The sequence below is a fragment of the Perca flavescens genome, chromosome 21 (assembly GCF_004354835.1).
Source record: "Perca flavescens isolate YP-PL-M2 chromosome 21, PFLA_1.0, whole genome shotgun sequence".
Taxonomy (NCBI): domain Eukaryota; kingdom Metazoa; phylum Chordata; class Actinopteri; order Perciformes; family Percidae; genus Perca; species Perca flavescens.
Genome location: NC_041351.1, coordinates 18,515,990 through 18,535,794, shown reverse-complemented (window position 1 = coordinate 18,535,794; position 19,805 = coordinate 18,515,990). Strand labels below are relative to the sequence as shown.

General features: G+C 39.9%; 3 protein-coding genes across 6 annotated transcripts; 1 reads left to right on the top strand and 2 right to left on the bottom strand.

Moving 5' to 3' along the window:
• Positions 1-50: 50 nt before the first annotated feature.
• On the bottom strand, positions 51-8,119 carry pms2 (PMS1 homolog 2, mismatch repair system component). The gene is made up of 15 exons (XM_028567672.1): positions 7,887-8,119; positions 7,335-7,474; positions 6,605-6,691; positions 6,411-6,513; positions 5,367-5,550; positions 4,298-4,465; positions 3,859-3,956; positions 3,667-3,766; positions 3,453-3,537; positions 3,201-3,353; positions 2,223-3,078; positions 1,963-2,130; positions 1,763-1,863; positions 1,477-1,646; positions 51-458 (listed from the first exon to the last, which is right to left on the bottom strand). Exons 1-15 carry the CDS (start codon positions 7,898-7,900, stop codon positions 315-317), a joined length of 2,571 nt encoding a protein of 856 aa, XP_028423473.1. The 5' UTR covers positions 7,901-8,119; the 3' UTR covers positions 51-314.
• Positions 8,120-8,534: 415 nt separating this feature from the next.
• On the top strand, positions 8,535-19,690 carry eif2ak1 (eukaryotic translation initiation factor 2-alpha kinase 1). Of its 3 annotated transcripts, XM_028568125.1 has the most exons (16): positions 8,864-8,952; positions 10,821-10,909; positions 11,381-11,548; positions 11,712-11,848; positions 12,220-12,263; positions 12,352-12,451; positions 12,561-12,641; positions 12,731-12,824; positions 12,918-12,966; positions 13,674-14,031; positions 14,156-14,264; positions 14,383-14,489; positions 18,363-18,477; positions 18,581-18,660; positions 18,804-19,037; positions 19,359-19,690. In XM_028568125.1, the coding sequence occupies exons 2-16, from the start codon at positions 10,858-10,860 to the stop codon at positions 19,482-19,484; spliced, it is 1,854 nt and encodes a 617-aa protein (XP_028423926.1). In that variant the 5' UTR covers positions 8,864-8,952; positions 10,821-10,857; the 3' UTR covers positions 19,485-19,690. The 3 variants fall into 3 exon arrangements, with proteins under 3 accessions (XP_028423923.1, XP_028423926.1, XP_028423925.1); XM_028568122.1 differs by lacking the exon at positions 10,821-10,909 and having other exon boundaries at positions 8,535-8,952; XM_028568124.1 differs by lacking the exons at positions 8,864-8,952; positions 10,821-10,909 and adding an exon at positions 10,923-11,189.
• LOC114548280 (ankyrin repeat domain-containing protein 61) lies at positions 15,332-17,421 on the bottom strand. 2 transcript variants are annotated; one of them, XM_028568126.1, is made up of 3 exons: positions 17,162-17,421; positions 16,763-16,896; positions 15,332-15,890 (listed from the first exon to the last, which is right to left on the bottom strand). In XM_028568126.1, the coding sequence occupies exons 1-3, from the start codon at positions 17,312-17,314 to the stop codon at positions 15,665-15,667; spliced, it is 513 nt and encodes a 170-aa protein (XP_028423927.1). In that variant the 5' UTR covers positions 17,315-17,421; the 3' UTR covers positions 15,332-15,664. The 2 variants fall into 2 exon arrangements, with proteins under 2 accessions (XP_028423927.1, XP_028423928.1); XM_028568127.1 differs by having other exon boundaries at positions 16,763-16,866.
• Positions 19,691-19,805: the final 115 nt, after the last annotated feature.

The window sequence follows — 19,805 nt, the reverse complement described above, 5'->3', positions numbered from 1 at the left end:
AAACAGTGACCATCTAGTACTACTACTGGTTTAATAATACAGACACAGAAAGTGGCATATCTTGTTTATTTACCGAATAATTGGGGTTTTAAAATATAAAAAATAAAATTTTGTGATGCAAAATACAGATAAAATAGAGATTAAGAAAACACACCGAAAGGGTCAACACCAAGCATTTGAACCATACAAAAATACACAAGCTATGGTTTGGACTCAGTCTTCTGTGTATCAGTGACGTTTAACAGAAATACTGGAACAAAAGCACATTTCAGTTATATTAAGCCGGTGTAAAGTAGGACCCTTCCTCGACACGGTTAGTCTTGTGAGATGATGTCCAGATTGGCGAGGTGTCTCATGGTGGGCCTGCCGTGAGGACAGTTCCATGGATGCTCGATCTCCCCCATGTGAACCAGGAGCTTTTTCATCTCACTGACACTCAGAGCAGTGCCAATCATCACCTGAAGATGGACACAGGCAAAACAATAATGTTACTCAATTAGTCTATAATAAAACTGAATAACAATTGGTCTTATTGTAGCTACTTAAAAATGACCATCGCAGTGTTTTTACATTTTAGAGACTACAAAATCACAAACACCTTACAATACTATGTGGATGTGGATGTTCGATTAGATTTGTGGGTTTTATATTATTTTATAATAATTATTTTTATTTTCAGTAATTTCAGTACAGTATTACAATTAACTTGCAGTGGTTTAAAAGCATTTTTGTTTTTCATTCAAATTACCCATATAATTGCTATGTAGGGCTGGGCGATATGGAGAAAATCAAATTTCATGATATTTTTGACCAAATACCTCGATATCGATACCACAACGATATTGTAGTGTTGACTATTGGTGCTTTCACAAAATATTTACACAATGAGATTTTTGATAAATAATCATCAGTAATGTGGATATAATGACTACCAGTAAGTGGGTAAAGGCAAATAATAGAACAGTTACAACAGTCTGGTAAATTCAGAAAATTGACAACTTTACTGTAATCCAGCCTTTAAAACCAGGAAAAGGCTACACTTCTGCCATATTACGATATCTAGTCTCATATCAAGATATCAATATAATATTGATATATTGCCCAGCTCTATTGCTATGGTAATTTAATTAACATTCAATTCAAAAGTCTGTTCTACATAATGAACAACACAATACCATAGGTCTGATTAAAATGACAGTAGTATTGATATTTACAGGTTGTTTTCATAGTGCAAGGAATTGAAGGGAAATCAATGGTTACTGGAAAGACGGACAAAAGTTATGCTTTTCAAAGTGGTAGGTAGTAGTATTTGGCTGTAAACTGCCTAAGCATACAAAACATTTGTGTAGGCTTAAAATTACTGATGGCCAAGCTGGGAAATAACATTCTGATCATGACTGCTGATCCTAATCAAAAAGCCAAAACCTGGTCTATGTAAATATCTGTAAATACTTCAAAGTGTCAGAATGAACTCACTGATTTTCGACAAGCTCGAGAGGCAAACATCTGCCTGACGCGGGACGGTCGACACATGACCCCCGGGCTGTCGCTCAACATGAAGATTAGCTCTTCAATGTCGGCTGGGCCAAATGTCCAGTTTTTACTGGTGGGCAGAGATACCAGCTTAACCCTCTCCATCACCTGAGCTGCAGTCACAGTAAAAAACAAAACAAAAACAAAAACAGTTGGTTTAGTATTCATAATCATTAATATAATTGTTCTGAACTTGAGATAAAATCAACTAATATTGAAATGTTCATACCGTCCTCATCGACAAGAAATTCAAAGCCATTCTTTCGGAAAATCTCAATGTTCTCCATGAGTACATTTTCACTGACAGCAGTGAGGTGAAGCTTCTGAGGACTGCAAACATAAAGAAACACAAACTTGATATGTAAAAAGGTCATAAGGAAAGAAAAAACAACACAAGGCAAAAGTGCATCAACTGATTCCGATTCGTACGCTATGAGTTTCTGTCCTTGGAGCACAGTGTGCTGCTGCAGCATCTCAAAGTTGTATTTCTCATCTGTGGCATGCTGGTCAATCATGAAGATGTCCGAGTTGAGTTTGGTGATGATGAAGCCCAGGTTAAACTGACCGATGATCTCCATCTCTTTGAACATGTCTTTACTATAGGGATGAAAGACAAAATATATATATTTACTGTCGTAGAAATAATAATACTGCCAAGTTCAGCAGTTGCTATAGTAGTAAAATCCCACCTGATCTCTTTCTTGAGCTCTTCCTCTGCGCTTTGGTTTTCTCCGGGGTTGATCTTGGCCCTGAAGCGTCGATAGCGCAGATCCTCGCCTGCCCTCTGCTTCTGTAGTTCCTGTAACCTCTTCACCTTCCCCGCCAGCTCTTGTAAAGAGAACTGGAGGGGCACAGTCTTCTTCTGTAGGCAGACTGGCGCATCCACCGTTGAGGAGGAATTGGAAAAAGTGTTGGATTTGTGTTCCGCTGGGAAATGTGGATTTTCTGTCCTGGCCCTCTTGGCATCTGGGCCCACAGTGCAGTCCTCATTGGAAGTGCGCGGCTCAGTCCGTAACTCTGGGTGTTCAGGAACAGTTTGACTACTGTCTGACGTTTCTTCAAATGCTTCGTATTTTACACCGTCGGTGGCTGATTCAGGAGAACTGAACTCCAGGCCAGAACACTGAATATCTGGTGTTGCCATGGTGACGTTACAGCTCGACACGGCACTGTCTTTTTCAGAGTCTGCGTCACTGCATGACATACTCCCGTAACTGAACTCATCTAGCTCCGACTTTCCCACCGGGGAGCATTTAGCTAGATCTCTTGTGGGTTTCAAAGGAGATGTTACGCTTGGTTTGCAGGTAGGAGGTTTGACAGTGTCCTTAAAAAAAGACTGCAGCGTTTTCTGTGTTGGGCCAGCTTTTGCCACACTTGACTTGTTTCCAGAATTGGAGCTGTGATGACTTGAAAAAGCAGCTTTTAGGCCGGCCAGGTTTAGGGACAACTTTGCGCTCCGAGTCAGTGGCTCCATGTCCTCTCCAGGTTCTGGCATGTTTGCATTGGACGGAACAACCTGACAGATTTCAGACACAGACATTGTATCTAGAAACAAGTGACAGACAGTGACAGTCAAAATAAAAGCATTGGAAAATCTCTCAATATATAACGGTAGGCCTACAGCTTATATTTTGATATGCTGTCTAAATGTAATGATCTGTTCTCACTGGTGCCGGGTATGGGTGTATTGTTCAGGCTGATCTTATTGACTCCGGCCTCATACATGTTGATGAGAGAGGTCTTGAGAATAGCCAGCAAGAGTTTCTCCTCCTGAAGGAAAATCTGTCGTTTGTCTGGGGTCACGTTGACGTCCACACACTCTGGAAAAAAAAACACAGAGAAACAGCTTATATAGTACAGAAAGGCAGAGTGCAATGTGTTTCAGAAAAAGAAAATCTTGAGTTCAGTTATTTTCTTACCAGAGGCCACAGCTATGTTCAAGGCAACAAATGGATATTGGTGTCTGTTGTACATATGATACACTTCATTTACAAGTTTGGTCACCTGCAAATTGTGAATAACCAAAGATTAGGCTGAAAATGTAAACCCTCATTGGTAATACTTTAGATTATAGTGTGTTCAAAACCATTATTATAATGTCTTATAAATGCTAAATAGGGGGACTTCAATTACCTTAAGGGGATCACACGGCCGGTTGTTAATGAAAAAGAACTGCCTGTCTGTGGAACTTCTCCCAACACCATGGTCTCCTCGTGACACAAACCCTGTCATGCTGCCAAAACATAAAAGTTTGTAATAAAAAAAAGAACAGCTTTGTTTGCAGAGAAGGCACATACAGGACTTCCACGCAACCTTATCACTCACGAAAAAAGCTGTTTGGGTAGCTCTGCATCTTTGAGTCCATATTCTTCAATAACATTTTCTGTAGGAGACACTTGCTGAAACGGCAGAAGACTCTGTAGCTGCAGCACACAGGGGGAAAAAACAGAAGCAATTTGACAAAACTATTTGCATCACCTGATCTTCAGTCACAGTAAAAAACGGTTTGCATATTTTATTTCAACTGAGGAATTAACACAGTTCCTCTAAGGGTATTCTTCAACTCTTCGATGTTGGTCTAAATGCCAATTAGACTTGTTAAATAAACTCAACAATGAACATTAAGATAGAAGATACGTGTTTTATTTCATTCTAAGCAGCATCTGGGAGAATTGAGACTGTCACTGATATGGTCAGACTGACTCCTTCTGCAGATTGCAAATAAAAAGTGTAGTCAAGAAAAGTGTTAAAGCAATGTTCTAACCTGTTTTGGTCCAAATATGGCCCCGATGTTATCTCTCATATTCTGGCTGCCACTGGTGCTGAGGACTGTGCTGCGCTTTCCCTGCCCATTTTGGTTGGAGCAGGTAATACGCACTCCTGTAGAGATGATACAGTAGGACTGCAGGACATGTATCATTTTGGCATACTCCTGAAAATTCAAATCAATGAAATATTGAGGATTATAGATGGATGACCTAGGTAATTTATTTAGCCACATATTGGCTCTAAACTAATACATTAAAAGATAATAAATAAAAAAAAACAATTATGATTCCAAGGTATATTATGTTCTCTGACTGTGTCAAATCCCTGTTTGAGCCAATGTGAATATTGGTGGTTTTGAATTCCTGCTGACCATTTTAATGATTTTTCTTCTTCTTTTTTTTAATTCATGTGTTTTTCCTATCCACCTGGCCTCCAATAGGTTCATTTCATGGTATGAAAATCAACTTGCAAAGTCTAGAAACTGGTTTGAGATAAAAAAAAAGTTTTCATTTTATCTCAAACATTTTTAACATTCATATAACATTCATAGTGTGTTAGAATTGTGTTGAAGTACATTTGAAAGTATTCATTGCAATTAAAAAGTCTTCTAGGTGGTGTGTTCATGTGCTGGAGGGAAGCTCAGACATCCAGGGCTTCATGCTTAATCTCAAGCATGTGTAAAGTCATTGCAAGGCAATTGTATACAGTGTTTCCTCTATGTTGATTTTGTAGTGGTGGCCCGCCACAGCAAAATTTCTGCCACCACGGTATCAGAAATAGGGTGGTACAAAAAATGTAGTCGCGGTTACCTTTTAAATTATCCTGCCGACATAATGCACAAATCCTTACAATTTAACAACAAGTAGAATTATTCAGAGGTTACTGGACGCGTCCAGTTGTTGTTCGGACAGACTTGCCCCCACTGCTAAAAAATAAATCCTAAAGGAAACACCGTGTATATAACATGAATGAAAAAAAATGATTTCATGCTTGGGAAAACTACCAGGAGCTTCATAGTAGACTAAAACATGCAGAAACATAAGAAGGCTCTTTTACTGATTGACCTTCTTAATATTGCGTTGGAACTCCTTGTGTCGAACAGGCAGGGTGTAGAAGAGCTGCTGCAGGCTGACTGTGGTGCCTTGCTGCCGGGGATGAGGAGACTTCTGCACTATGTGGCCCTTGTGGTCAAACACCAGCTTGGTCCCCACCTGGCTGGACTCATGGCATGTCACCACACTTAAGCCACTGTAGATGATGAGGTGACAAGCAATACAGGTTTATTTGCCGAAAAGTCTTGCATTGCCTAGTCTACATCAATGACGTTTCATTTCCGGAATTGTTCCGGTGCCGCCAGAGGTTCGGCCGGATGTCCCGCATTTTTTTTAGCTGGATGTCCCTCACCACTTTCTTTGTGTTGGCGTTTTAAACTCTCAGATCTCAGATCTAATAAACCAGAGCATATTTTATCCAGGAATGTTGTGTGGACTAGCTAGTCCACACAACATTCCTGGATCCCTGTGCTCAGGGGATGTTCTTTTTATTTTTTTTAAAAACAGATTACAATCGTCTTGGCCGGCGCTAAGCTCCGGACGCAGCGAACGTGGCTCTGCAAAATAGTATTGGGAAGGAACTTGTTTTGGTGGAATATTTGCACCCAGCAAAAGAAAACGCCACATACAATATTAAACAAAGTTAACTGTTCACACAATACAGTGAGCCATTTAAATTAGCTGGATACATGGTGAAAAATAATTTGCTCTTACCAGTGTATCTTATCCATAGCAAATCCCCGCCAACAGGCCCCAAAACGTCCCAGTTAGATAGTAAATGCTGTGAACATATTATATATATTATGTATATTCCCCCGAACGAACCAAGCAGGCTTGCCTTGTTGCACGATCCAAATTTTCTTCAAAACTTGTCATTTTCAGCCTGTAACGTTGCTCAGAGGTTCCGGTTAATATTGCTCGATGTGACCGGAGTTTAAAGTTGACTCAAAGTGAGGGACATCTGGCGGAACTTCCGGCAGCACCGAAACTATCCCATAAATGAACCATCGTTGATATAGACTAAATCGAATGAATGTGGCTGTTGAGGTGTTTTACCTCAGAGCACATAAAGAGCTGAGGGCTTCACCTCTGAAGCCAAATGTTTCCACATGGAGGAGATCAGAGAAATCCTTTAGCTTTGACGTGTGATGCTTCAATGCTGCGGAACAGACAGAAGAGGTGTCACTAAAACAAAAAGATGAGGTAGACTTTGACTAACAGGGGTGGAGATAAACAAAGCTAACACTTACTCAGTCCTTCAAAGTTGGCCTCTTCTACTCCTTTGCCATTGTCTGACACTTCCACTAGTTCAGCTCCACACTCCTTTAGCCTGATATCTGGAATGTGTGCAACAGAAACATATTGGAATTTCTGCCCATATTTTACTAAATCAATATCTCCTATTGTCCTGGACTGCAAACATGAGCACCTTGTTATTTTAATAAAGATAAAATAATTATTCTTTCGGCATTCACAGCTCTAGTTCTCATTAGTGATAGGTGGGCTATAAATAGAGGTGTTGAAATTAATCAAATAACCGATGCATCGAATTGTGAACATGGACGATGCTGCATCGATAATCGGCTGGGCCATAATCGATTATTTCTATTTACAATTTAATGTATGCCTAACAACCTTTCCGTTTCCATATTCTGTTATGTTTTGCACATTCAGGAAGTGCCATGTGCTCAGTGCTGATTTAGTATTAGAGCACTGCAGAATATTTTGTTTTTGAAGCTTGAAAAGCTATGAATTAAATATCCTATATGGCTTTAATAGTAAAAATGTATTTGACTCATCGTGATGCATGGAGATATTGAATCAAAGACATGATAATCATAATCGAATCGAAAGATCAGTGAAGATTCACACCTCTAGCTATAAACACATCTTTAGCAAACAGAAAACCCCAGTATCATGTTTCACCTTTTTAAAAAGACAGATAAAAGAATGTACAATACTGTGTGTATCCACACTTACCAACGTTGGTGGCCCCTGCATCAATGCTGTTTTCCACCAGCTCTTTGACAGCAGTGGCCAAAGTCAGCACCACCTGTCCTGAGCAGATTTGATGCACTGAGTGCTTGTCAATGGCCTTGATGGCTCCTGCAGGTTCAGAACTGTTGAGAAGAAAACCAGCACTCATTGACAATGATGTATAACTTTACCTTATGCTAAATTTATACTGCAGCAACAGATTTATACAACTAGCAAGAAAAAAATCAAATATGTTATGAGCTCCTTAAACCCTGTGTTCTCTGATCTGCGATGAATACATAAGGCCTGTTGAAGGTGACCTTACTATAAAATATAAAGTCAATATAGTTGGAGAATGTCTCATTGAATGTACACAGATGCATAATGATCATAGATAATGATACATAAATGGGCTGATTTTTCATTGAAGTGTGGTACAAACCTATATGACAACGATGAGGAGGACTGGGCCTAACATGTAATAGGTGTCTAACAGTAAATATATATCTGCAGGCAAGTTGACGTTAAATAATATACTTTGTTAGCAGAACTTACCAAGCATCAGACATCTTCAAAGACCGAAAAGATTCAGAAGGGATTCATTCAAAATGGGAAATGGGACTTCTTCTGAAACAGAGAAAGGAAGAGACACCAACTAACATATTACTATTCGTGCAAACGTAGCTAGCTAGTTTGTTTTCAAGTGATACACATTTTCATAAACCTCTTCACAACATGCCGTAAACACAAACGTAAATCTGTTCCGCGCGCACTGCGCAGACTGTTCGCGAGCTTCACCCGTGCGCAAAACTGCGCAGGTTGACTATTAAAAGCAATATTATTAAACTATTGAGTGTGTAAATTAAAACAGCAACCTCACAAAACAGAGACAAAATAAAAAAGGGTTAAAAGTGTCAAGACTGCTGTACATTAATAAGCATTATCAAAACCTCGCCTCACACTTTGTAGCATTTCATCACTAAACCGAGATGTTAGGGCGCGTGTGCATTTACCTCCTATAGTAAAAAAAATGAATGGATCGCAGCCAGGTTCAATGTTTTAAGGCTGTACTATTATATTTATTTTAGAAAACAACACATGTTAATTATTTATTGTAAGTTTGAGGCAAATCTTTCTTTTAAATGTTTGGTTTTCTATCAGTAAATAATGTTTATTGTAAGTGAAAGCACGTACATTGTCTGACGGTCCCTCTCTGGCTATTGCATTATGGCCGTCTTTTGACAGACCATATGGTCGGCTACTTGTGAGAGAAATGTTTAATCTCTTCTGAAAGATTCATACGATGTTAACACTTGGGAAGGAAGGATTCAACCAGTAATTTGGTGCAGCATACTGCAGATATAAAATAACGTTAGCTGCTGTGTGAATTAGATAGCATTTTAGTACTTTGTTTTGTCAAGTCATCGTTTTTTTTTTTGCATACAAAAAATGTACAGTTCAACATCCAACAACGGATTCCTGAAGTCAGAGGAATGTTATGGAAGCAGCAGTAACTTTTTGGCTGTCCGCAACCTTAAACCCATCAAGAGACATGAGATCGAGAGTAACGTTAGCCTGTTAAGTTTGGCAAGCGAAGAGGACGATGAAGTCCATTTTGACAGTAAGCAGTTTTTCTTCTTCTACGTTAATTAATTAGTTGTTTACTGTTCCTTGGTGGCGGTTATCCCACATTAACGTTACCTGACACAATCATGCCAGAGTACAAACGTCTGATTGTGAATAGCTAAAGACTTTCTGGCTTATATAAACAGGCAGGGGCGTTATAGGGTGGGTGGACACCCCCCCACCACACACACACACACACACACACACACACACACACACACACACACACACACACACACACACACCAACCTGCAGTAAAGTGCACACCCTACCATTATTCCATTTTTGATAAACATCCATGTTAGATAAACTGTAGTACCACAGCAGACAAATGGATCAAGCCACTGTGTCCTGTGCTTTTGGAAAAGCAATAACAAATGTATGGTGCCTAAATTCTTTTGAATGGTTTAATAATAAAACCTGAACATGAAATTGTCTGCAGTTAATAAAAAGTTGAGCTAATTTCTGTCCACACCTACATGTATTTTACACATCAGACACATCCATAAATCAGATTATGGGTTTTGGGCAGTAATCAGTATCCAGGCATCCACCAGTTGTCCCCCATTAAACATTTTTAAAGCAAGATTTTGAGTTTATACAGTCCAGGAAAATATAGCCACATTTTAAAATGTATATTATTTATCTCCTAGCACAGAAAATACTATACCATATTTTTGCATTTGTAGATTTCAGTGTAATCGTGTTTTAATACCAGAGTTTAGTATTTGTTATTACACTTTTGGGCAACAAAATGCATTTCCATTCATACATGTTTTAGTCTTTTCCTCATCTTAGGACATGTTTTACCCCTATACAAGCCATGGTAGTGTCCCTTTATTACACAAACTGCAGACTGTAAGCCTCTAAGGATCAACTTTGATCAACTTTGATTGTTCCATCATATAAATAACCTCTAGAAAAAATATATTTCCACATAGTTGGACAGCCCAGTCCTGTTCTCTATTCCGTTAAGGTAAATTAATCCAAACCAAGCCTCTAAAGTTGTCTGGGACACGGGTAGCTCACCTGTACAAAGGCTCAGTCCTTACCACAATGGCCATCGGTTCGATTCCGACTTGCGACCTTTTTTTTTTTTTTTTGCTGCATATCATTCCTCCTCTCTCCCTCTTTTATGTCTTCACCTGTCCTGTCTTAAAAAAAGAACTGTTGCATTCTCATGTTATGAATATTACGAATAACAACTACATGTTTGTTTTTGTTTCTTAATAAAAAACACACTATATTGATATATAGCGTGGTATGAATAAATATTAGAAAAAGAAAGTATTGTGTTATTTCTTTCTGTAGGCTTACAGCCCATCCCTAATCAACAGGCTTAAAGGGGTACTCCAGTAATTTGATATAGGACATTCATAAAGTAGGAGGACTAGCGCAAGACAGATTAAAAATAGAATGGTCAAACACCAAGCAATGGATGCCGGGAGATCCGGCCTTTTGTGCATGTATGAGTCGAGGTTTAGAAATTGGTGGATCCTCCATGTCCAATAATGCAACTTGATAGCATCTTTCATTAGACCCTCCCTGCCTGTTAAATCCAACCATCTTTTAAACTACATGCTCCCCAGTTTATAATGCAGATGACATCATCAGGGTTATTTTCTCAGACTTTAGAAAGCTCCCTCCACTGCCACAGAAGATTTCACACAGCTGTTTTTACAGGCTGAATAGTACTCTCCACGACGGGTAAATTGACCTTCATGTATAAATTTGGTGGAATGCCATTTTACCCTTAATCTTCTACGAACTTGCTGTTGACAAATAAGTTTGCATGGGTCTAGTGACATCATCGGAATGTAAGATCAAGTCAAATTTGAGTTCAGCAACGAATTTCTGCTACAGAACAAGTCAAGACCTGCCACTCCGCTCATCCAGCGGTATGAGAGTAAAGATGTGTGGGAAAGATAAAACAGCCCCTCTCTCCCATTCAGGTACAGTGACCTCAAGTGGCTCAACTTCGTCATGTGTTTACAGTCAGTGTGGGAGTGCAGTAGGTGGATGAGAGTGGTGTCTGCTGGACCAGGCAGATAAGCATTACTGCTGTGCACGCCCCCTTATGTATGAACAAGATGAGCTAATATTTTTCCCCCGGGGGTGAACAGGATAATCATTAGTAGGCTTAAAATCGCACCAACGGTGTTTTTATACAGAAACAAATGGACCTAGGAGACAGAAACATTGTTGAAATGATAGCAAAAGTTATTGAAGAAGGTAAGACTACAGCAAAGAAACAGTGTGCTTATATGAGTATTTGATTTTAGTTGGAGTTTAACAAAGTGAAATATAATCTAAACTGTTGTTTGGTGCTACAAAAACAAAACGGAACAAAGAATCATCCCATCATAACAATTAACCACTGCTTCCTCTTTCTAATTTTTTTTATTTTTATTTGGTATGCTTAGCTTCTGACACAGATAATAATCATGAGGTGTTTATGGCTGGTAAACATTACCCGTCCATCCAAGAGTTTGCCTCAGCAATCCCCAACCACCTTCTCCTGGGGTCTCTACTGGAGCACCTGTGCTTCGTCTACGAGAGCAACCCAGCGCGCTCACGTATGCTGTTTAAAGGTATGTACTGAGATGTTGGGCTGGAATTGATTGGTAGTTTTTAAAAGACAGGTTTACCATTCTGTCCCTATATTCAGCTGTGTGAAGTACCTTGCGATTATTGTTTATTTATTCCAAAATTACAAACCGTAGTTACAAATGATTGTGTTGTTTCCTCTGACAGTCATTGGCCAGCGTTTAGCTGCCATGAACCTCCTCTCCCCTTTGGCCATAAGTGATGAGTTCAGCACCGTCAGACTGCAGCACAACCGGGCCTTCACTGAGCTGCTTCATGCTGCCAGCTCCTCGCTGTACCCACAGGTAACTGGACACATCACCAGTATGTCCACCAGGGCAGGGGTTCTCAACCTTTTCTACTTCAAGGCACCACCTATTCATACTTGCAACGGGACAGGGTCCATTAAAAAAAGATCATCCAAATTATTTTTGGCTAATCTTCTCTATTGGGGGCTTTGTAGTAGTAGGTATGTTGTTAGTTTGGGACTAGGACTATTATGTAAAGTTGGTATTTCTACGTGGTATAATAGACTTGTCAATAAGAGTATAGATCAAAACAGTTAACTTACAGTTTTGTGAACTGGGTAAAGCTTTAAAAAAAATGACAAACTGGTACAATCTAGTGTTATCACGTGCACGGTGTGGTTACTGTTTATCCTCATTTCATTTTGCAGGGCCAACAAGGTCTCGGCTCAAACACGCACAATCCTGCTATAAGGTAGACTATGAGTAGTTTTTGAAGTTGACTTGCTTCAATTAAATATTTAAGTATTGTGTAAGTGATGTTTGTTTTTGCCTTCCCACAGACCTAAGGAGGGGCTGTTTCAAGCACAGACGTCCCGGTATGTTAGTGAATTTGAAGAAATAGTCCGACTTGGAAAAGGATCATATGGAAATGTTTTTAAGGTATTTTACTCTTTTCTACTCGATGCTATTTTATTTTTTTTAACAAACTCCTCTAAAGAAGGACTAAGTTGATTAACACAATCATGTTATATTTGACATCATCTTGTAGGTTATGAACAAACTGGATGGACAGTTTTATGCGGTGAAGAAAATTCTCATCAAAAAAGTCTCAAAAGATGACTGCATGAAGGTGGGCCATCAGTGTTTTATCAATAGAGTTGTTTTTTTACGCCCAGAGATATAATAGATTCATAATTACACTATTTTGTTTGGCTCTAGGTCCTCAGGGAAGTCAAAGTGTTGTCCAGCCTGCTACATGTAAATGTTGTTGGCTATCACACTGCGTGGATGGAACATGTTCAGCCTGTGGCATGTGAGTTGTTAACTGCGACAAATTAGACAAATTAAAAATTAGTGACTGTATTATCCTAAGAGAAGCTTTATGGGGAAAACAACTCTGTTGTAGATCCTGAGCCTCTCCTGCCTGCACTGGAGTCACCGGAACAACAAGACAGGTAGGATCACTACTGGCAGGTGTGTGTGTGTGTGTGGGGGGGGGGGGGGTGGGGTTGTATGAATGTCTATGCTATATAAATATAATAATAGCATATAAATATAAATAAAGTCTGATTGATTGATTATGTTTTCCAATATTCTGGGTTGACGACAGTTTATTTCCAGGATAGTCGTTGGAACATCCGGCGCTCGATGTCCCTTACCTTCCGCTCTCTTTGTATTACCGTTCTCAAACTCCGTTTGCTACGGAAACAACAACCAGAACCTCCAAACTATTAAGCTACACGCTGAAAATGGCAAGTTTTGAAGAAAATTTGGATCGTGCAATAAGGCAAGCCTGCTGATTTCACCATGTATCCAGCTAATTTAAATAGCTCACGTCACTGTATTGTGTGAACAGTTAACTTATTTAATATTGTATGTGGTGTTTTCTTTTGCGGGGTGCAAATGTTTGACCAAAACAAATTCCTTCCCAAGAATATTTTGCAGAGCCACCGTCGCTGCTTCCGGAACTTAGCGCCGCCCAAGACAATTGCGATTGGTTTACAAAAATGCAAACAACCCAGAGTGTTTTTTTTTTTCTCCTATCCTGGAATGCATGTGTGGAGGAGCCAGACCTTACTCAGCAGCGCTGAGGAATAATGTCTGTCAGTGCGATAGCAGTTGTCCAACAACACTAAGTCTATCTCGGCTCTTTCTTTCGCAGTTCTAATGAGAGCCCTGACAACAGCGGCTCCAGCTCTTCGATAGTTTTCCAAAGCCTCAGTCAAGCATCGACAGATTCTGCTTCAAATGCCAAAGTGCCCCCAAGAGAGGCGGAGCACGTCACAGCTTTAGTTCCAACCCAGGAGAAGGGCAAGGTGGTGTGTCCCAAGACGATGCGCCGGATTCCCGAGAACTATGTCCCCTGTGTGTTCCTGGGACAAGGAGGTCCTCCGAAAAGCTCCAAATGCCCTGCCATGGGGCGGAACAGTTCAGCACTGTTAGAGGAGGAATCCAGCAGGAGTAGCATGGAACTGAACAACAACTCCTGCATCAACAAATGCACAAAGCCTTTTAAAGAGGTAGGTGCTTAAACCAGGCTTTCAGTGATCAGACAAATTTCTAGAGCGATAAAAATTGCCATGTTTTCGCTTCAGTGTACACTTAAAATGGATATAAAGTTTTCAGTTATGGTTATATCTGCAGGTACAGTTCCACCTGATGCTCTACATCCAGATGCAGCTGTGTGAGCGCTCACTGAAGGACTGGATCTCTGAGAGGAACACCAAGCCCAAAGAAGATCAAACCTCAAAATGTAATTGTTTAACAGTTGAATTCCTTTACAAAATAATATTGTTCTATTACAGATTGTACATAAAATGACATCAAATACAATTTTAGAGAATTTTTTTAATAAACTTTTGTATTTTCAGGTCCTTACAGATGTGTTGATACCGAACATACATACAGCGTGCTGAGAAAGATACTTGAAGGAGTGGAGTACATTCACTCCAGGGGAATCATGCACAGAGACCTGAAGGTAAGGTGCTTTGATAGATTATATTTGTCAACGATCAGCATATATTTCAGGTTATCTCTGTAGCTTAATGCAAACTTTTGCAGTAGTTTGCATTGACACACAGGTGTCAGCTAGAAGTAATATTAAAAAAGTAATTAAAAGAGTCCTGGTCAACATCTGTCACAAAGCAAATCTTTTTTTCCCAGTAGTTGAACACAAAGTCATATAGCTTCTCAGGCAGGATCTTCCTCAACTCTTCTCTCTTGCCATGCACATGTTTTAGATAAATGCAACTCTTGCAGATATCCTGAAGCCTCCTTGGCTGCTGAGTGAGATTTAGTAGCTGGTCTCTCTGTTTGAAGAAACATGGTAGTGTCAAGGTAGAGGGCAGGTGGCCGTTGTGGTTGTAGACTGTGAGCAGGGAGGTGAGGCTGAGGATTTTCAGCAGCAGAGAGCTGTTCCTTACATTAGGTCTGCGGTTCAGGAACAGGAACAGACAGCTCTCCCCTGCTTTAGTCAGCTTATTGATATTGGCTCCATACCTGAGCAGCAGCTCCACCAGCTCCTTGTTGCCCATGCTGCACGCCTCCTGTAAAGGTGTCAACCCAGCTTTGTTCACCGCATTGACCTCGGCCCCATGCTCAAGCAGCTCAGAGATGCAGCTAATGTCGTCCCCCAGGGTTTGAGTGGACTTCATAGCCATTGCCACAGCAGCTAGGTGCAGGGGAGTGTTGCCAGAATGCTTGACCCCCTTGAAAATAGTCAAGAATGTACTTGAAGTTAATGTAGAACCTAATGCACATATTTCAACAATATTAAAGCACCAAAAAGACAGTTAAAGGGGAATCACTGGGTGTCACTTATAAATTTTGATGCACAGGGGGACAATGCGAACCATGTTTATATCTGCTCCCTCCTTGATCAAGCTGGCCATAATGTCTTTATGGAGGATCCCAGCAGCCATGTGCAGGGGAGTCATCCCAGTGCTGTCCACAGCATTAACATCAGCACCATAGCTGGCCAGAATGTGGACAGCAGACAGAGCCACGTAGCGTACTGATAGGTGGAGAGCTGTCTGGTGACTCCCTTCCACCTAGAGAGGAACCACAAGAAACACACCTTTGGCAAAAACATTTCAAAAGGGATTTATTTGCATTTGTGAGGCTCTTTAAAGTGTATGTTTCACAGACATGAGCTTAAATTAGTAAAAAAAAAATAAACTTTGATGTTCTATATGATAAACTTTCCACCTCTGCATTGACGTTAACACCGTGCTCACAGAGGAGCCGTAGACAGGCCTCTGCCTGCCTACACACGCCGATTACAGTGGTCTGGAACTTGGAGCCTGGTTTTGGCCAATTAGTCAGGATTCTCGGCCAACCGGCTATCACCAAGTGCAGAGTGGTTTGACCGAGCTGGTCCCTGTGACAGAGGTAGAGACAGTGAAACTGGTGCAGATTTAAAAAAAAAAAATGTTTTAACTTGAGATAAAAGTAAGTCTTTAAGTAAGTAAAATGTATTTATAAAGTGCTTTTCACAGATAAAATCACAAAGTGTTTTACAGGGGCATAAAAAACATACAAGATAACATAACACGTTTTTAAAACACAATTAAAAATAATATAATAATACATAAAGTGCAGACAGGTCAACCCAACGCCTGTCCAAACAGATTTTTTTAAATTCACAGAAGGAGCGGACCGTAAGGGTGGATGCAGAGCATTCCATAGTTTAGATGCCACAGACTCAAAAGCTTGAACACCTCAAGTCTTAGGCGTGGGACAGACAGTCAATTTATCATATTTGACCTAAGAGAGCGAGCTGACGAATATGGGTGAAGTACCTCAGGCATATTTGCAGGAGCCTGACCGTGCAATGCTCTGTATGTAGGAGTGCGAATTTAAAACTGAATCTTATATGCCAGTGAAGAGACTTAAGAACAGGGTTAATATGAGACAGTCTATTTGACCTAGTGAGTAGCCTTGCAGCAGTACTCTGGAATGACTAAAGACGATCCAGAGCAGAGATACTAAGTGAGAAGAAAAGTGTGTACAGTTCTTGAGAGATGAGATGATGGCATGTAGAAGCGTCTTAAGTTCAGCAGTTGAAACTACCGATGTGGGTTGACTAACTTTACTACTTCTTAAGTGTAAAAAAAGATCTGGTTAGCTGCTTTACATGGGTGTCGTACACCAGTAAACGATAAAAGGAAGAAGTGTCGCATGCCATTGTAAAATGTATAACTAATAAAGATAAACAACTCCAGCTGAGTTGTTTATTGTGTTTATCCAGACCTGAGTTCAGGGTCTGCCCCTGTTGACAGCAGGCTCTGCATGCTCTGCATGCTCTTTACTCTTCTGTAAGAGGCAGCCAGATGAAGAGGAAGTGTAGCAAGACCCTGAGGCGAGACAAGACGAGACAAGACAAACTGGGAAATACAAATATGTTGCAGTCAAACAAGGCAAGAATGTCCTTATTTTTTCCTTTTGATTTTATAAATTGAATAATACGCTTCTTGTGGCCATCACTGTGCATACTGTATGCATGTTCATTTATATATTTGGCAATATTATAATCTATACGTATAAGATGCTGTGTTTCTGTCCATGTGGCACTGTGAAACTAAACATTTAACATGTTTCAATTCTGTCAATTGTCATTTAAAAAAAAAAGGGTTGCATTGTTGCACTTACCTTCCAGAAAACGTCTCCAGGTGCACCCTGTATCTCAATGAGAAAGTTGCTCCCATACTTTTTTGACATGTCCTCTATATGTCCCAAGTTTTCATCCATAATATAATAATAGTTACCGCTCCTACCCCCATGTTCTTTGCTCTCCTCCAACATGACCAGGCATGGCAGCTTCACTGCTCTCTGTTTCTCTCAGGAGGTGTGTACTGTAGTGGTTGAAAGCGGGTTATTCTGGTTTGTCCATGCAAGTGTGAGCTTCTCATTTGTCAGCTAATTTGGCTCTCTGAGGAGGGAGAAATCAAAATGCTACTTCTGTTTTCTGTGTTTGATGTTTTCAGTCAGTCTGATTTCATCATGTCGGTTTGAGAGCTACGTGCCTAAAGTTTGATGTAAAGCCTTCCTGTCACAACTGGTAACTTCTGGCTACGTGCGGGGCCAATTATGGGAACTGATGACACCCTTCTCAGTTATGTTGAGGTTGTTTCAAGGCTTGAGGCGCCTCAATATTTTACTTTTAGGAAAGCAGGGAGTTATTACTTTGCAAAAACTTAAATGCTTGCCAATTACTCTTACTAATTTACTGTAAACCGTACTGTTAACAACTACCTCAAATTCTCACTTAATAAATGTCCAATGTTCATCATGATCTCGTGTTGGAAGTAGTGTGGTAAATATCAGACTTTTTTTCTCCAAAACTGAAATTTTGACATTTTTAATTCTATCCTCATGTATAGTAAGCTATTGCAGTCAATGGGAATAGAGCATCTTTAAGGATCAGTTTTGTCACTTGTGGAGCAATCCATCTTTGTAAAAATAAGTTACAGACATATCTATGTTGTTTAAATAAAGTACACAAAATCTCAGAATGTTTTCTTGATAACTGGATTTTTGTCACTAGTTTGAAATCTGCGACCCTTGTGATTGCCTTAGTCATTAAGTGTAAAAGCCTTCTACTTACTTGGCAGTTAGCTCAACAAGCTCATGACTTGTCCCTGATGTCTGAGTTTGTGAGTTCAAGCCCTGGTTAATACAGAACAAACATGCTAATACCTACTCATGTATTGTTTGTGTGCATTAGACAACTAGATTTCAAGGTTTAAAGATAATTGTATTTCTCATTTGTCTTCTTCCTCATTAAAACGCCCGGCCCTGACTCACAGCTGCGCAGCAGCTATAATTACAATGTATTTGTTTTTTTCTACAGCCAAGGAACATTTTCCTCCATGGTCATGACTACCATGTTCGGATTGGGGACTTTGGTCTGGCCTGCAGGGATATAATAATGGATGGCCATACAAGCACCACCTCTCCCAGCAGTGGTAATACTGCTTGTTATATATTTTTTTATAGCACAGTACTTCACAGAATCACCGCTAGATGGTACTGTTTTCTTTAAAGTCGCATTTCTGGTGTATTTTGCAGATTCCTCACATACTACAGGTGTTGGCACATTTGTGTATGCTGCTCCAGAACAACTGAAGGGCTCCCATTATGATTCAAAGGTAAACACATTCATACTAACTAAATTATGTGAACTCAGACTTAATTTTTCACATAACATGAAATATTTTCATGCTATACTTTTATCATTTATCAACTTTGTCATTTTATCATTAATCGTCATCGAATGTTGTTGCTTTCCCAGTCAGATATGTACAGCATCGGAGTGCTGGCTCTCGAGCTATTCCAGCCTTTTGGGACAGAGATGGAGCGGGTCCGGACCCTTGGGGACCTGAGAGAGGGGAAAATCCCAGACTCGTTCTGCCAGAGATGGCCAGTCCTGACTAAGTCCATCATGAAGCTGACAAATAAGGACCCCAGTGTTCGGCCCACGGCCAGCGAGCTTCTACAGAGTGAACTCTTTTGTAGTAAAGACATAGTACGTGTGGGGATATATGGGTATATTTTAGCTCTAAAAAAAAGAACCCCCTGATGGCTTTTTGTGCTATGACAAAATTAAAAAGAATGATTTTGTATTAATAATTCAAAATCTACAAGTATTTAACTGTCTGGAAACAAATGTAAATTGCATTTAGGATTACATATAATGTGCAGTTTTGTTTTACTGTTTACATGTGTGGCTACGCTGCATGTGTCACCAGAAAGTGTTCTCTGTTGGCTTCAACAAGGCTAAATAACACTTGCGTTTGCAGTACATTTAAATACCAACTAATTTAAAGCACATTTCTTTATTCTTTAGGTGATCCATGGGTTGCAGAGAAGGGTTGAAGAGCAGGAGGAAGAGATCATGCAACTGAGGAGACAGATCAGTCGGCTTCAGAGCTCCGAAGTCCCAGTTAATTTCTCTGAGTCGGACAAGACCTGAGCCTTAAAGATCTCAGCCTTTCACATACTGTCAAAACTTGATTTATTCAACCACTGCTGCACTATGTTTTGGTGAATTGGTACAAGTAGTATAGAGTGTGTGTGTGTATGTGTGTATAAGCATATAAATGTGTGTTGTACACCTGGATGTAAGGGTGCAATTATTTATCTTCATTCAGCTGTTCAATAAAACCTATTTCTGCCACATCTTGTTGGATTTCTGAAAAGCAATATGTAATTATTGATCATTTGAGATGTTTCTTTAAAAGTAGTACTTATAAGAAATTGAAAGTGAAAGTGAAAAAGTGACCTATAAACAGAG

Coding starts and splice junctions, on each gene's coding strand:
- pms2 (XM_028567672.1), bottom strand. Junction 5,551..6,410: donor AGCTCTTTATGTGCTCTGAG/GTAAAACACCTC, acceptor CATCATCTACAG/TGGCTTAAGTGTGGTGACAT. Junction 1,864..1,962: donor CAAGGACAGAAACTCATAGC/GTACGAATCGGA, acceptor TTATGTTTGCAG/TCCTCAGAAGCTTCACCTCA.
- eif2ak1 (XM_028568122.1), top strand. CDS start 8,781: ATGTACAGTTCAACATCCAACAACGGATTCCTGAAGTCAGAGGAATGT. Junction 14,032..14,155: donor GCACAAAGCCTTTTAAAGAG/GTAGGTGCTTAA, acceptor TTATATCTGCAG/GTACAGTTCCACCTGATGCT. Junction 14,490..18,362: donor TCATGCACAGAGACCTGAAG/GTAAGGTGCTTT, acceptor TTTTTTCTACAG/CCAAGGAACATTTTCCTCCA.
- LOC114548280 (XM_028568126.1), bottom strand. CDS start 17,314: ATGTTGGAGGAGAGCAAAGAACATGGGGGTAGGAGCGGTAACTATTAT. Junction 16,897..17,161: donor CTGGAGACGTTTTCTGGAAG/GTAAGTGCAACA, acceptor TGTATTTCCCAG/TTTGTCTTGTCTCGTCTTGT. Junction 15,891..16,762: donor GGGGCAGACCCTGAACTCAG/GTCTGGATAAAC, acceptor CCTCTGTCACAG/GGACCAGCTCGGTCAAACCA.